General features: G+C 33.3%; 1 protein-coding gene across 2 annotated transcripts in view; it reads left to right on the top strand.

Annotated features, from left to right (window-relative positions):
• The window catches only part of Naalad2 (N-acetylated alpha-linked acidic dipeptidase 2), a 48,795-nt gene that overhangs the window by 26,411 nt on the left and 6,374 nt on the right, over positions 1-16,010 (top strand). Inside the window, exons 8-15 of one of the 2 annotated variants that reach the window (XM_046439380.2) lie at positions 1,691-1,789; positions 2,147-2,232; positions 3,309-3,428; positions 6,015-6,097; positions 7,524-7,587; positions 11,897-11,964; positions 13,758-13,849; positions 14,630-14,720. In XM_046439380.2, coding sequence (XP_046295336.1) covers positions 1,691-1,789; positions 2,147-2,232; positions 3,309-3,428; positions 6,015-6,097; positions 7,524-7,587; positions 11,897-11,964; positions 13,758-13,849; positions 14,630-14,720 — 703 coding nt within the window. The remainder of the gene's footprint in view (positions 1-1,690; positions 1,790-2,146; positions 2,233-3,308; positions 3,429-6,014; positions 6,098-7,523; positions 7,588-11,896; positions 11,965-13,757; positions 13,850-14,629; positions 14,721-16,010) is intronic. The other variant, XM_046439381.2, reaches the window with a different exon arrangement.

The raw sequence follows: 16,010 nt of genomic DNA, 5'->3' as shown, positions 1-16,010 counted from the left end.
GTCAAGTAGAACAAAGTACATTTAGAAAGGTAGACAATAAATGTTTCACAAATGGTCAAATAAAAATAAATATGCTATAGGAAACAGATTTAAGTCACTACTATTTATAAATATTTACTGAGTATCTAACATCTATCAAATCCTTTCAGAGATCTTTTCAAAATTTATTCATATTATCTGATATCTTTACAGAGTTTGACTAAAACCTCTGTTCTTTGTGAATGTGTGATATATCCTTTATCTGTTATTAGATTCTTACACAAAACCATTTTTTTAAATGTTCTGTTGTCTGTTTACCTGTCCTTGAGGGACCATCACCATTACAGCATATTTTATTGTTTTGTAAGTAAAGGCACTATTTATTTTCTTTTTTATGTTATAATACACAATTGCCTATTTTTCTTCTTGATGAATTTGCATTTTTTTGCTTTTCATATTTATTTTGAAAAGGAAATACATTGACAAAGTTATAACTTGAAAAGATTTACAGTAAAAAGATTTCCTTTTATTCATTTCTATGAATGTTAATGTTAATAATATTGGAGAAGTATTTTGTATATGATCATGTATATGTATATTCTTCCCTTGCCTCCTACAACTTCTTTGCATATTTAATATTTGCTGTTTTGATTATGGATTATGCTTTCTAACAATGTAAAAATCCTCTTCATAGTACTAGATGATTTTGTGTGAAAATTTATTGCACAAAAATAAATTACGTATTACTTGAAATTCTATTTATTAGCCAAACTTCCTAGTGAGATAGGGGGGAAAATAGAATGTATTTACTCTCAAAGACTGTTCTGCTCTACAACTAGATTTTCATCAAAATCTATTTATAGTGGAGGTAGAAATTGCTCACATTGCATTTTCAGTTTTCTAAGTTTGTCTTGGACCATATTCATCTATCTGCTACTGTTCAGTTAAAATACGTTTTATTTCATGCCCAACCCAAGAAGTCAACCCTTACTCTGATACAGTAAAGGTAGCTGTATTGAAGGGAAATGACAAGAATCACACCATTTTATAAATATTACCATATTACTTTTCTCAGTCTCCTACTAAAAGATTACAGTGAGCTGATAGCATGTAGTAGCTGTCCATGTGAATCCTTCTACCTTTTCAAATTAAAAATAAAATAAAAAGCATGAAGCTTTTAGGGACATATGACTAAAGCAAAATTATTTCCTTTGATCTTCCTTTTTTTCCAGATAGTTATGTGAAAACACACTTTGTACGAGAAGACAATACAAAGATTTGGGAGTATATTTATCAGGGAAAATTCCAAAGAGTTATACATCAAGCTTTTTATTCAGAGCATACTCTGGAGAGCACTTCTAACATGTACTCTTGAGAGTAGTTGCACAAAGTTCAAATTCTAGTCAATAATTTAAATCTCAGCTGTACCACTTATCAGCACAAAACTTTGTGCATGTTACCTAATCACACTTAGCCTCATGCTTCTCATCTGTGAATTGGGAAAAATAATGGAACCTACTTCATAAGGCTTGTAGTAAGGATTAAATGGCATATTATATTCAAAATGTTTTACATGACACCTCTCTCATAGAAGCTATTGTAAACAAATGCTCAAGAAAGTAAATTCATTGACACTTATAACTTGTTAAATAAAGTAAAAGTTTTCCTCCAGCTAATAATGATTTTTTTTTTCCCTTTTTTGGTCCAACAGACACATGGGTGGCTCAGCACCACCAGATAGCAGCTGGAAAGGAGGTCTCAAAGTGCCTTATAATGTGGGTCCTGGCTTTACTGGAAACTTCTCTACACAGTTAAGAGAGTATTTTAATTTAACTCTTTAATACAGATCTTTTAAGAGACTAAAATTGTAGAGAATGACATAAAAAGTAAAGTGTATATAGCACCAGTAGGAAACAAAACTAGAGGTTGAAGTGGGCCACACTTTTAGAGGGGTTGTGGCTCAACAGTAGAGCGCTCGACTAGCACATTCGAGGCCTGAGTTCGAGCCTCAGCACCACATAAAAATAAATAAAATAAAGGTAATGTGTCCAACTACAACTAGAAAAAAATGGCTAGTGTAATTTAAACCATGATAGAATATTTAAAAATTGTGGTGTTAATTTGATAACCAGCATTTTTGAGAATGTACCCTTTCTCTTTGCTTTAGAAAAGTCAAGATGCACATCCATTCCAACAGTGAAGTGACAAGGATTTACAATGTGATTGGTACTCTCAGAGGAGCCATGGAACCAGGTAAATTATATAAAATGCAATATGGTATTGTTATACATGTTGTGAAGAAAAGAAAAGTGGACCTAGCTTGGGTGGATGACTGAAGTGAATGATAAACTATGAGTGTTTCAGTCAAAGAATTAAAGCAAGATGGGCAGGGAAAGACTTTTGAGGTGTTTCTCTTAGTTTTCTTGATTTGCTTGCCACATATTTTACATAAGGAAATGTTTTAATGATGACTACAAACATCTGCACAAAAGGAAAACTGAGAAAACTAAGATAACCTTAAGTTAATGAATTCTTTGTAGAATGTTATTTTCTACAACTAAAGTAATTGACAATATCTAGACACATGCATTCCATAGTTTTTCAAATGATCTGCTGATTAATATATTTTATATATAGCCTTAGTTTAGTACGTCTCAGTTCCATAGGAACTAGTTGGTTATACATTTCTTACTAAAATAGATACAAGTAAATTTTATATGCTTCTTCTTATAAGGGAGTACTGAACAATGTATAACTAGCTCTTAATTGCATCTTATTTTGTATGGGCAATGTGCTAAACATTGGGACTGAAAGAATAATAAAGACCTGGGATGATGGGCCCCTACTTAGTAATCTGTGTTTTATCAGATGTGGAAACTTGCCCTGAGAACTGGGTAGACAGAGCAATTCCCTTTTCACTATGAGAGATAAAAGTTCAGAGAGGAAAAATTAGGACCTGTACCTTGAAAATTTGTAAGAGTAGAAAGTACAGAACTGTGTTTTTTCACTCTGAAAATGTTGGAAGGAAAGTGGTAAGGTAAGAGAGAGTAATAGAGAATTGAAAAGGTGGATAAAGATAAATGTATATAATAGTTCATATACTTTTGATTACAGTAATATATTGAGGTATGCATTTTCTCTATCACATTCATACTTTCTTCATATAGAGGAAACATTAAAATCAGATCAGACAGCACATTTGCACAAGATTTCAAGAAAATTGCTATTTTTCTTGAGTTGTGAGTGCTTCGTGTTTAGATGTTGTTGAATCATTTGCAATTTACTCCATTTTTGACCTAAAGCCACAGTCTTGCAATGTTGGTTTCTAGACAGATATGTCATTCTTGGAGGTCACCGAGACTCATGGGTCTTTGGGGGCATTGACCCTCAGAGTGGAGCAGCTGTTGTTCATGAAATTGTGAGGAGCTTTGGAACACTGAAAAAGGAAGGTAATATAAACAAAGAATAAAAGACCAGTCTCTTTGAATTCTCAACTAAGTCTTCTGTAGTGTTAATTTGAAAATGCCATCTTAGCTGTTGCTATATATTGATCAAAATAGAAGACAGCCATTATTATTAGATAATTTATTTATTAATTTTAATTTATTACAGACTGTGATATTATTGGTAGCATAAATTAAATGATAATCTAACATGAAGGAATTGCACTGTTCTTGGCTGCTCTTGGTAACCAAGAAGATGTAGCCAGGTTCCTCCATAGAAGGTCATAACCAAAGCTTTCCTGTCAGAGAGCTGCAAACAGAAATTCCTGGGCTCCTTCAGTCTCACTCCTCAGGTCATGAAGACTAAGGATATAGAAGCTATGCACAGTGAAATACTAATCTGGGTGTCTAATGGGATTCTGCTCCCTGTTAGGTATCTGTTCTCTCCTATTCTCATCCATATGCTTAGAACCACTGATTCAGTCATTTTAGAATCTTCATATGAAAACCAAAATAAAAAATGTAGTTTCAGTGATTTTTAAAGTGATTTTTATACCTTGAGAGCAGCAAGTCTATTCTCTTTTCTGACCCTGCAAACCAGGTGTCTGAGGGCTATAAGATGCAAACATTATATTTAAGCAACAGTAAAAACAACAGTGAAAGTATGTTTAGTTTGCATGCTATTTATTTTCTTTGAGAAACAGTGTTCTCATATATATGACTCATTTTGACTTTATAACAACCAGGGAGAAGTTTATGTAGTTATTTTAGTATTTCTTTTACAGATAAGTTAACCAAGTTTAGAGAATTAAATAATTTTCCCAGGGTCATGTAGGTAATGTGTGGCCCAGTGAGAAAATCAGAGTTTAGACTGAAATTTCTGGGTACTGGTTCACAAAACCATACTGTCTCTAATTAAAATGAAATACAAGGGTTTTCCATTCTCTTCTCCACAGAAATATCTTAGATTTTAAGAAAATAAACCAATGGAGACCTGAATTTACATATTAAATAATTTAGTAGTGTTTAATCTTATTACAAAAAACTTTATGATTTGAGTCAGGCATCATGGTGCACATCTATAATCCCAGAAACTCAGGAGGCTGAGACAAAGGATCACAAGTTCAAAGCCTTAATAAGGCCCTAAACAATTAAGCGAAACTGTGTCTCTAAATAAAAATGTAAAAAAGGGCTGGGGATGTGACTTACTGATTAAGTGCCCCCCTAGGTTCAATTCTTAGTTTGACTCTCCCACACATTAAAGTTTCATGATTTGGTATGACACTGGAAAATCCCTATGATAAATGCAAAACATCTCTGTGGCAATTATAGAGTATGCTGAAACAATGAAATGATAAGGAATAATAATAGGAAATTTGAATAATGCTGTTAAAATCTTGATAAAAACAGGATGTTAAATTCAACAGCTATAGGATAAGCATTCTTTTTTGGGATGTGTGTATGTGTGTGTAGACACATCTTAATATAGCTTATTTAGCAACTGAAATATAAACATAAGCCAGGATAAATATTCCTAATAAATACACATGAAATATTTACTAACAATGACAGCTTAGAATTTTGGGATCACTAGGTGCTTTTTGAGCATTGCTCCATTTAACCCCCAATAGTCAAATAATGACTTCACACTTACTCTGTTGTCCTGGTGTGATGAGGAGATAGACTTGGTCAGTTTGAATAACTCACCTCATGACACCTCTTGTAAGTGAGAGAATCAAGATTTGAACAACATCTTTCTTTAACTCTGAGGCTAGAGTCTTATTGCCCAGCCACATGACCTCCCCCACTGAATTACACATATTTCAGCAGCAACAGGCATTGCTGTTGCTAATGGAGCCCCTGTTCACTAATTCTACCAGAGGCTGGAGTGTAATCACACTGTCAGCTGACACTGAGCATCTGTTTATGTGATGTCAGAACCACAGGGAGGAGTTGGAAATGATTTTTCAGTTCCATGGGTTGTCAGAACACTGGCTGCACCTAGCAATATCTTCTTTCCTTTTAGGCAACTGCAGAACAGAAAGCAGAACAGAAAGCCTTCCTATGCATAGCCAGTTATCAAAAATTTATTAGAATATTTTATGGCTTTTTTAATACTATTATTGTGTCTTTATTTCTCCCTTTTCAATCATGCTATTTCATTTTGACAAATCACCTTTAAAATCTTACAAAAGGAAATTATTATTTTTTTGGGGGGGGGTGCTACTACAGATTAATTCAGGGGCACTTGACCACTGAGCCACATTCCCAGCCCTATTTAGAACTTTATTTAGAGACAGGGTCTCACTGAATTTTTTAGTGCCTCGTGGTTGCTGAGGTTTGCTTAGTACTTGTGATTCTCCTGTCTCAGCCTCCTGAGCTGTTAGGATTTTAAGTATGAGCCACAAAGTCTAGCCCATTATGATTCTTAAATTCAAAATTTATCCTTCCTGATCAACAAATGAAGCTTTCATTTTTTTCTTTTCTTTTTTTTTTTGTATTTGTTTATTTTCCCCCATTTGGGCTTTATAATGTCTTGGGTACAGTATGTATTTTCCCCAGTATTTATATACATATACCTATATATTTTAGGATGGAGGCCTAGAAGAACAATTTTGTTTGCAAGCTGGGATGCAGAAGAATTTGGTCTTCTTGGTTCTACTGAGTGGGCAGAGGTTAGTGAATAATTTGCTACAATGTTAAATTTCATAGTAACAAAGCAGTGGGCTGGGATGTAGATCAGTTCTAGAGCATTTGCTTTGTGTGCACAAGTTTGGGGATTTGATATCCAGCACCACAAAACAAACAAAAACAAAGCACTTTGGACTTAATAGTTAAATCTGTAAAAATAACAGGTGAATACAGTGAGAAAATGCTCAAGCTTTTTTTTTCTTTTTAAAACATCTTAAGCAATAAATCCCTGCTCAAAATTCAAGAAAAAAGTATTTTCACTAAAGATCTAAGTTTTGTTTTTTAGAGATACAATGTTAATTGTTGAAATTAATTTATCTCTATTTTCTGAATTTATCTCTATTTTCTGGGAGCATAATAGTAAATAAATGGATATACTGTAAACTTTCATTTTCCTTGGGGGGGGGAGAGAGCAGAAATAGTGTTTTCATAGAATGTGGGGTAAAGCTTTTTTTATATATATAATATTTGTTTTTAGTTGAAGGTGGACACAATATCTTTATTTCATTTTTATATGGTGCTGAGGATCTAACCTAGTGCCTCACGCATGCTAGGCAAGCTGTCTACCACTGAGCTACAACCCCAGCCCTGTGGTAAAGCTTTATACAAGAAAGATTTATGATGGTATAAGAAAAAGCCTAAATGTTTTCAGGATCTGATTTGCCCCTTTCAAATTATTTTTATCATTCAGAGTTACATATTTATTTTCATTGTTATGTTATATTCAGAATGCTTAGGAAATTACATATTTTAGAGACTCAAAATCTATATTAATATCTCAAAAAAAATTTGCTATACTTCCTGATAGTGTTCTAAAAGTGTTCAATTATCAACATTTACCAGTAGGTGGAGCCATCCTACAAGATAACTTGACTTCATGTCTACAGGATTCAACTTTTAAATTTTTCAAGCTGATTTTGAAATAGCTCATTCAATATGAATGGGGCAAGATTTTCTACTTAAATAATGAGATATTTGTAGGAAGATTTCCACTGAAAAGTCTCCTATGTCATTTCATGTTTGCTGAGAGAATTTTTAAACTTATCTATGGACAAACTACAGTATGATTCAGAAATTCACTTCTTTTCCGTGTACATAAATATGTGGACAGTTTCATCTTAAATGTTAGTTTTTTAAAGTTGTTTGTTGTTTCTAACTGGTAACCTTCATTGAATTCTTTGAAGCCAACTCTCTTTTGAGAGTCTTATATGCTAAATTTGTGAATATGGGCCTGTTTCATTCAGAAATTTATATTTAATGTGAGGGTGGTTATGTTGATATGTTTTTTTTTTTCTTTTTAAAGGCACAGTTTATTTATTTATTTATTTTTTATTGGTTGTTCAAAACATGACAAAGAATATGATATGTTGATATGTTTAAAGGTGGATTTTTCTTGTCTTTTTGTGATAGGAGAATTCCAGACTCCTTCAAGATCGTGGAGTGGCCTATATTAATGCTGATTCCTCTATAGAAGGTGAATGTAGTTGTCCTCATTAAAAAAATGATTGTATTAGAGATAGCAATTCAATTTATATCCTAACCAGGAAAGCAACCCTTGAACATATGTTTAAGAAATATGCTCCTGGTCTGTCTCACTGCTGCCTTTAACTCTGGAAAGTATGTGAGCTCTAAGTGAGAGAATTTTTTTTCCCCCATTTGCTTTATTAGAGTGCTGATTCAGGGAAGCAGCATTCTATGATAATAACCTATGCCAGATTATCTTAAATATAGCAGAAATTTATCTAATATCTTTTGATGAGTAAATCAGGAGCATAGTTTTATGATTTAGAATATAAAGTTATTCTCATGATAATACACATATGCTTTTGGAAAAAAATGCTGATTTCCAAGATTTCATCTTTCACCAAATGTTTTTATTTTTAAGTTTTTCTTTAATTCAAAAATTAAGTCCAGTACATAACTGAATAATTCTCTGAACTTTTCCAGGCATCCAGGGGAATCAGAGGTTAGGAAGGAATTGTCTTATATTTGGGAGTTCATGGATCACATATATGGTAAAATAAATCAGTCTTGGCTTATAATCAGGTACTAAAAAGGATATTTAATCATTCTGCTCTTGGCAGTTTGAAGAGGAGAATAGTATCTACTTGAGACCAGCAGTAAGAAAGGGGATAAGCATTTGAGACAGGTCTTGAATAATGTGTATGCTTTTTTAAAGGCAGAGAGTCCAACTAAGAGACATTTCTAGTTGATTTTCATGACAATGAAGCAGCCCATTGTCACTGCACTCCACCCCACTGATCCCTTCTGCTCCTTGACCAAAAACAACAGCTGCTGCTCTCTGTACTCAGTTGCTCTTCAACACACTCTCTCTGCTTAATTCTTTTCCTGACAGTCTCCCCTGAAATGTTGCTTTTTAGGGGAGGCCATATCATTGCAGCACTCATCAATGTCATTGTTAGGTAATTACTTGTTTTATAAACTGCCTCTCTCAATAAATAATACTCTTTAGCAGGATCTTGCCTGCTCACTCCTGGATTCTTAATTTCTCATTAAGTAAGTTTTTATGGCATGGTTGCTGAAAGTGAAGAAATAAATAGGTGAAGATTGGCTGGGGTTGTAGCTCAGTGGTAGAGCACCCACCTAGCATGTGTGAGGTACTGTGTTCAATCCTCAGTACCACATTAAAAAAATAAAAAAGATGAAGGTATTGTATCATCTAAAAAAAGAAAAAAAAAAAAAGAAGGAAGAAAGAAAAAAGTGAAGAGTGGACTTTTAGAATATTTTCCTTAATGTGTTAGAAATTTAGGAGAACAAACTTATTGTAGATTTGCCATGTTAACAATTGGAATATAGTACCTTATTTATCTATCTATTTTTGGCTTCTACTTTTTAAAATGTTTAAGTTTTGTCCCTTTTAGATATACATGACCGTAGAGTATATTTTGACATATTGTACATACATGGACTCTAACTTATTGTAATTATGGTCTCATTCTTGTGGTTGTACATGATGTGAAGTTACACTGGTTGTGTATTCGTATCTGAACATTGGAAAGTTATGTCCAATTCATTCCATTGTCTTTGCTATTTCTGTCCCCCTCCCTTCCCTTTATTTTCAATTGTCTAATCTACTGAACTTCTGAAATATAGCACTTTGATGGAGTTAGTTTGGCATTTATACTTCTTCTTTGTCCATGTGTCTGAGCTACATTGTCCTAAGTTCATTTACAGGGGTGCATTTCACCTATCATTTCCTCCTCCTCTTGGACTAATGTGATGGCCTGGCCTTTCACAACAGACTTCCTGAATTTATTCCTGGCCCTGCCACTTCCTTCTTATGAAACTTCAGGTTATTGCTTTCTGCATCTATTCCTCACTTCTAAATAGATTACTGAGAGCACCTGTCTCCAAGGGTAAGTTACTAAGGTGAAAGGAGTTAATGATGGCAGAGCTCCCAGAACTTCTTGCAGAGTAAATGTTCAAAAAAGTTAATCTTGATTCTTATTGTTACTACTACTTAAAATATATGAACAGATGAAACATTTGTGCCCTACAGAATGAATACTCCAAACACAGTCTTCAAATAAACAATATTCTTTTCATTGTAGTTTTTAAGATTTGATTTTTCATATATTTTTTAAAATTAGTGGGTTTAGCTGATTTACAACATCTGCCTGGAATTGCTTCCTTGTATTCTTGTAGTTTTCAGGATTAAGAAGAAAGGATCTAATATGTGATTGGATCATCATTAATCTCATTTTGTTTTATATTAAAATTTTTGTTAAATTCCCATTTCTCAAATAATACAATAAACCGTATTCTTAAGTTTCTTATATTAAGATACAAAATTTACAGATAAAGCAAACTCCAGTCATGAACCACTCTTAAACTTAATACCTTCTCTATATTCTTCCATTGGAGGTGTTTCCCTCATGTTGATATCTAGAATATAATTTAGCTCAAGCAAAAGTGCAACAGGTGCTGTTTCAAGTGCTTTATAGGTAAACATTTATTTAATACAATGATCCTGTGGTTTATTATCGTCATTGTACAGGAGACAAAAGTGAGACTCAGACATAAATTAACTTTCCCAAGGTCACAAAGCCAGTGAAGGGTTGAGGTTATACCCACACTCTGCTCTTTCAGCTGTATTTTTCTAACCACTACATATCATTTCCTATCCCTACTTCATACAGGTTTGGGGTATCATATTATAGCTAAGTGGTTCTACAAGTTACCTTTTTAATTCAGCAACATCTTATAGAAAGCTTTTCATGTGGCCATTGAACATTGGTTTACTTAACTTTAAAAACCAAAACAACAACAAGGATGACAACAATAACAAAAAATCTCACTAAAAGCCAAACAACAAAAAAAGAACTTCTACAATATTTTCAATGGAATATATCAATTCTCTAAATGAAGGTCAGATTGTTTCAGCTTGTTGCAGAAAATATCCTTCATCTGCAGCTTTTTTCTGTGTAAGGAGAATGAAGGGTAAAGAGCAACAGGTGTAACTACTTGGTCCTGGGATACATGCATTTGAATTGTAACAAATGCTGCCAAACTATCCTGCTTCTATGCTCTTAGAACACTTCTGTTTTAAAAATTACATTGGCTATATGTGCATATTTTTTCTTCCAGATGAATTTCAGAATTTTTAAATCAACTTTTCAAGTTCCAAAAACAATTCTTCTTCGGTTGTCACTGTTCTTTTTCTTTCTTTCTTTTCTTTGTTTCTTTTCCTTTTTTTTTTTTTTTTTTAGAAGTCAACAATTTTACTTAGTATCCTAAGAAGATAATAGAGTTGGTCTTCATATCCATGGGTTCCACATGACACTGTTCTTAAAGTCTCAACTTTTGCTGTACCCAGACATGGATCTTGAACTTTGAGATAAAGGCTACTTGCTATGCTCTGAGTGTGTTGCGTGTCTTTACATTTCTGGGCATTGGTGTACATGATCTCTTAGCTGTGAATATCATTTCTTTTTGGTCCAATTAATTCTTTCTGTTCAGAAAACTCAGTTGAAGAGTCACCTTTTTGTTGTAACTCTCTATCTGTACCTCCCTACACCCCCGATGGAGATACTCCCTGTGCTCAGAGGGTTTCTAAGAGCACTTCTCCTGGCTGCTTCCCTTTACTCTCACCCAGCAGCCCTCAACTCCTGCAGGAAGAATGGAGAGTCCACCTCTACTCTGTAGAATCAGCTATAGAGCAGCTAGCTCACAAGTTTATTTTCACAACAGATGTTTATTGGGTAATTGCTACAGTTCTGACTGTTGGAAACACTAAGGATATATTAGATAATAAAAGACCACCCTGGTTCCCATGGAACTTATGGCCCATTGGGAGGGCAAATAACAAAAAGACAACTATTTATTATATTAGATAGGTGAGGAATTTAGGGAAAAAAAAACAATGTCAGAGAGGAAGAATGTAGCCAGGATAGGGAGTGGAAGGAGCATGCTGTTTTAGATAAGATGGCCATAGGATATCTCTCAGAAAATATAGCATCTTACTAGAGGAGGAATAAGTAGTATGGACTGAGAAATGCAGTGTGCAAAGGCCCCAAGGGAATACTCTTGGCAGAATGGAAAATAAAAACTTGGAGAGATGATGTGGGTTGTTTCATACACCATGCTGGGGGACATGATGAAGATGATGGGTTTTATAGAGTGAGATCAGGAGCCATTCAAGAGTTTGAAATAAATTTAGTTTTTGAAAGGATCATTTCCATCTAGGAAGTTAGCAGTGGTCTTTGAATAAACAACTGAGAGAAATTAAATGAAAACCAATGTATCATTTTTCTGTCTTTCAGGAAACTACACCTTAAGAGTTGATTGTACACCACTGATGTATAGCTTGGTATACAATCTAACAAAAGAGGTAAAAAGAAATATATATATATAACTTAAGAAAATCTAACTTCTACAAATAATGTTTCCTTGAGGTGCCATTATGATGCTATTGTTGTTTTATATAACTCATCTTTTTTTAATGTAACAATCCACTTCACAGAATGTCACAGCTAACATGCTGCCTACATACTACCCATCTCCCCCCACAACATATTGAGGCAACCTGTATGTAGCATTATGTTTACAATATTTTGTTTAAAAATGAGGAAACTGTTGAGAAATGATAGCCACCCTAGTCACCCAAGGTGTACAGTTGCTGAACTGGGACTTTCTCCTATGGTTTAAATCCTTAATTTTACAACCAGTTTCTCCTTCTTAATATACTGTTCCCAATTAATTCAGGACTCAGGAAAACCAAATGTTCTAAATGATGGAGACAGAGTATGCATTAAAAACAACAAATCATTTTGGGGCAGAGGATAGATGAGACTAAGTAACTTTCTTCTCAACATTTGCCTTGGACTCCAATCCCCTGGCCTCAGTGAGCCTGAATGATAGCTCAATGTTATCTTAATTGTCACAGCACAGAGGGCACTGAACTTGGTAGAAAGGTGGATACCTAAATTTCTATAGGACAGGAATCTCTTTAACCTTCATACTCCATAACTCTGGTCCTAATCCAAGTTAGTAAGAATGAAGGGGGTTTGGCATGAAAGATTTTTGTTTCTGCTAATTGTCTGAAGTGAATGAAAAGAAAACAATAAGGACAACAGAAAACCTGTTCACTGAATAGAATCAGAAATAAACAATGTAATTTCCAAGAAAAACAATTTTCTTCAGGAGGAATTATAAGTTATAATACATGTCATTAAGCTTCGGTTTCAAAAGCATGGAATTTAACCATATAACTTCTATTGAAATTGAAAAATCAATTTGAAAACATTTATTAGTCTAGCATTTATGAGCTCCATTGTTTGGCTGGAGTTTTATAAATTACCGCACAACATACAATATTTAAGTATCTGAGACCTGGTATTTCATAAATTTTCCCTATTCAAGTAATTCACAAAACATGCTAAGGAAACTTGGCAGTTATTTTTGTTTGCTAACTGAATTTGTGGCCTCTGGTTATAATTGCAAAAAAGTTGCTCTCTAGGTCAGGCTTGAAGTATGTAGTGCTTAAAAATTTTAATTTTCTTATTTGTTTTGGGAGAATAATTTGTAGTATTTCAAATTTTGCTGGTAAACTAACTACTTGGTGGTATATTTTTACACTGTTTAATATATATATAAGATCCTGATCCTCAGCTCCACATAAAAATAAAATACAGATATTGTGTCCTCCTATAACTAAAAATATAAATATTAAGAAAGAATATATTCCCTTAACCAGTTCATTTCCTTTTATTTTCCTTTTCTAAGAAAAGGGAAAATATATGGTTTTGAGAGTCACCTAGCCCAATTTAGAAAAGTAGACAAAACAAAATTATACATTTTCTAAAGAAAATGGTTTGATAATAATTTGATGCAGTCTTCTTTTCTATGCACCTTATGGATTTTTCTTAATGTAGTCATTCCCATACATAAAAACATGAGAATTTCCATTTAATGTCAGAAACTCATTATTGTAATTCATTTATTTATTCATTTGCTGGACCACTGGGTGACACCCCAACTCCACAGTTTTTAAGGACTGCTACTATAAAGATTGCATTTCTTGTTTTGTGTAACTATAATTAACTCCCTGGTTAACAACAGACATGTAAGTTTTACTGCATCTATTTTTTAAAGTATTTTCCTTTCTTCCATTAATTTGTGTAGCTTCAAAGCCCTGATGAAGGTTTTAAAGGCAAATCTCTTTATGAGAGCTGGAATAAAAAGAGTCCTTCACCTGAGTTCAGTGGCATGCCCAGGTAATCAAAACAGCAACCCAGCTTTCTGCTCGATTTGATTTTTTGACTGGGATTGTTTAGAAAATATCAGAATATTTTCTTTCAATCATAAATTTAAAAATTAAATTTCAAAATGCTCTAAGATCAGATAAAACAAATGCTTAAGAGTCTCAAATCCAATATTAAGATGTGTTTTGAAGTTAAATCTGTTGGCTATCAAAAAATGAGTGTTATTAGAAGGGGTACTTGCATATGGTACATAAATATAAAGTTAGAATAGAGATAATGGTAAAAAGTAATTCTCATCATATTTCTATCACCTTATCACTTGTCTTTTTTCTGAACACCACACAGTTAACAGATATTTTGGTTACTCTAATATTGAATACAAGCATTACTTCTGCATTTGTTGTATCCTCACAAGCAAGGGAAAAGAACTATCTCAGTTGTTTGAGAATGTTGATATCAACAACATGTATAATTTAAAGTAATAAGGGAATAATTTACATCTGAATTACCTGAAAAAACTGGTTACTTATTCCACTTTATCACATACCACAAATACAGATGTTAAATGAAATAATCTAATGGAAAATATTTTCAAATTTCAGGAATCTTTTTTAAAAGGAACTTATAAAATAGTCATGAAACTGGATATTTTGTGATCAAATTAATGTTTCTCTCATTCTTTTCTGCATGTTTCAGAGTGTCATAATAGGGATGGAGTTCAGTTTAATTGATCTTTAATGTAAAATTGATGAAAAATTACTCTAAAATAATTCTGTTTTTTCCCCCTAAAAGGATTAGTAAATTGGGGTCTGGTAATGATTTCGAGGTGTTCTTCCAAAGACTCGGAATTGCTTCAGGCAGAGCACGATATACTAAAGATTGGGTAATTGTCTTTCACTGAATTCTTCAAGATTATTTATAAATCTATTTTAGCCAAACAAATAATTTTGACTTCAAAAAGTGGCTCAAGCATTAAAGGAGGTGAGGAATATGAAGGCAGAAAGGAGACATGGTAGGGCTTGGCAGTGCTGGTCCTATGTGGGGTGGGTCCTGCATCTGATGTCTGAGCCCTTCTTCACTGCCCCTGGCCCCAGTACTCCTGACTGCAAACTTCCTTATGTTATATTAAATATATTTTCTGTTTTATTTGGTGGCATTGCATTCATAAAGTCATTTAAGTCATATAGGAATTGTCTCTTAAAATGTTTATATTAGTGCATTATAGTTATATGTAATATTTGGGTTCATTTTGATATAGTCATAGAGGCATGGAATATAATTTGTTCCATTTCAGTCCCCAATGCTTCTTCTTGCCCTCCCCTGCTCCTTTCCCATTTCTCTTCTTCTAGTCTAATGACCATCCTTCTATTTATTTATCATTTTGTTAAAATCGGTGCTTTGTAGAACATAAAGTTGGAATGCAGCTATATGCACATGACATAATATCTTTACTTTTAATACCATTCAAAATTAATCCATATAAATACCTATATAAACATTTCTATTTTTATCTCTTATAGATCCAATTATTAGATTAATCTTTAAAAAACAAGTGACATAATGCACAATGAAGATATGAGTCATATGCCATTCCTTTTGTAGTTGCTACTACTATAAGTTTATATTTTTATTTTTATCAAAATAACATAGATGCATAGTTTATAAAACCTCATAACTAAAACTAGTAGCTTCTTATATCAGTTTGGTACTTGTCCCACTTGATTTCTATTTGTCAGGTGAAAAGTCTTTCAACTTTTACTTTTTAATATGTATCTACCTCCATCTTTATAAATTATCAACAACAAATAAATGATCAATATAAAAAATTCAAGCACCTTGGAAAATGATCAAAAGGCATAAATCAGCAGTTTGAAAGTTTTTCTTTTCTTTCTCTCTCTTTTTTTCTTTTCTTTCTTTCTTTCTTTCTTTCTTTCTTTCTTTCTTTCTTTCTTTCTTTCTTTCTTTCTTTTTTTTTATTGTACTGAGAAGCTAGAACCCATGGGATTTTACCACTGAACTGCATTCCCAGTCCCCTTTTTACAATTTTTAGTTTGAGGCAGGATCTTCCTAAGTTGCCCAGGCTAGCCTTGAACTTATGATTCTATTGCCTCAACCTTCCAAGTTGCTGGGATTACAGGCATGCACCACTGTGCCTAGATGAAAAGTCCTTCCT

The sequence above is a fragment of the Marmota monax genome, unplaced genomic scaffold (assembly GCF_021218885.2).
Source record: "Marmota monax isolate L192 unplaced genomic scaffold, Marmota_monax_Labrador192_F-V1.1 WCK01_AAM20220418_F8-fsc00096, whole genome shotgun sequence".
NCBI classification, from domain to species: Eukaryota; Metazoa; Chordata; class Mammalia; order Rodentia; family Sciuridae; genus Marmota; species Marmota monax.
Note: the sequence above shows the minus strand (reverse complement) of the source record. Positions and strands in the feature narration are given on the sequence as shown.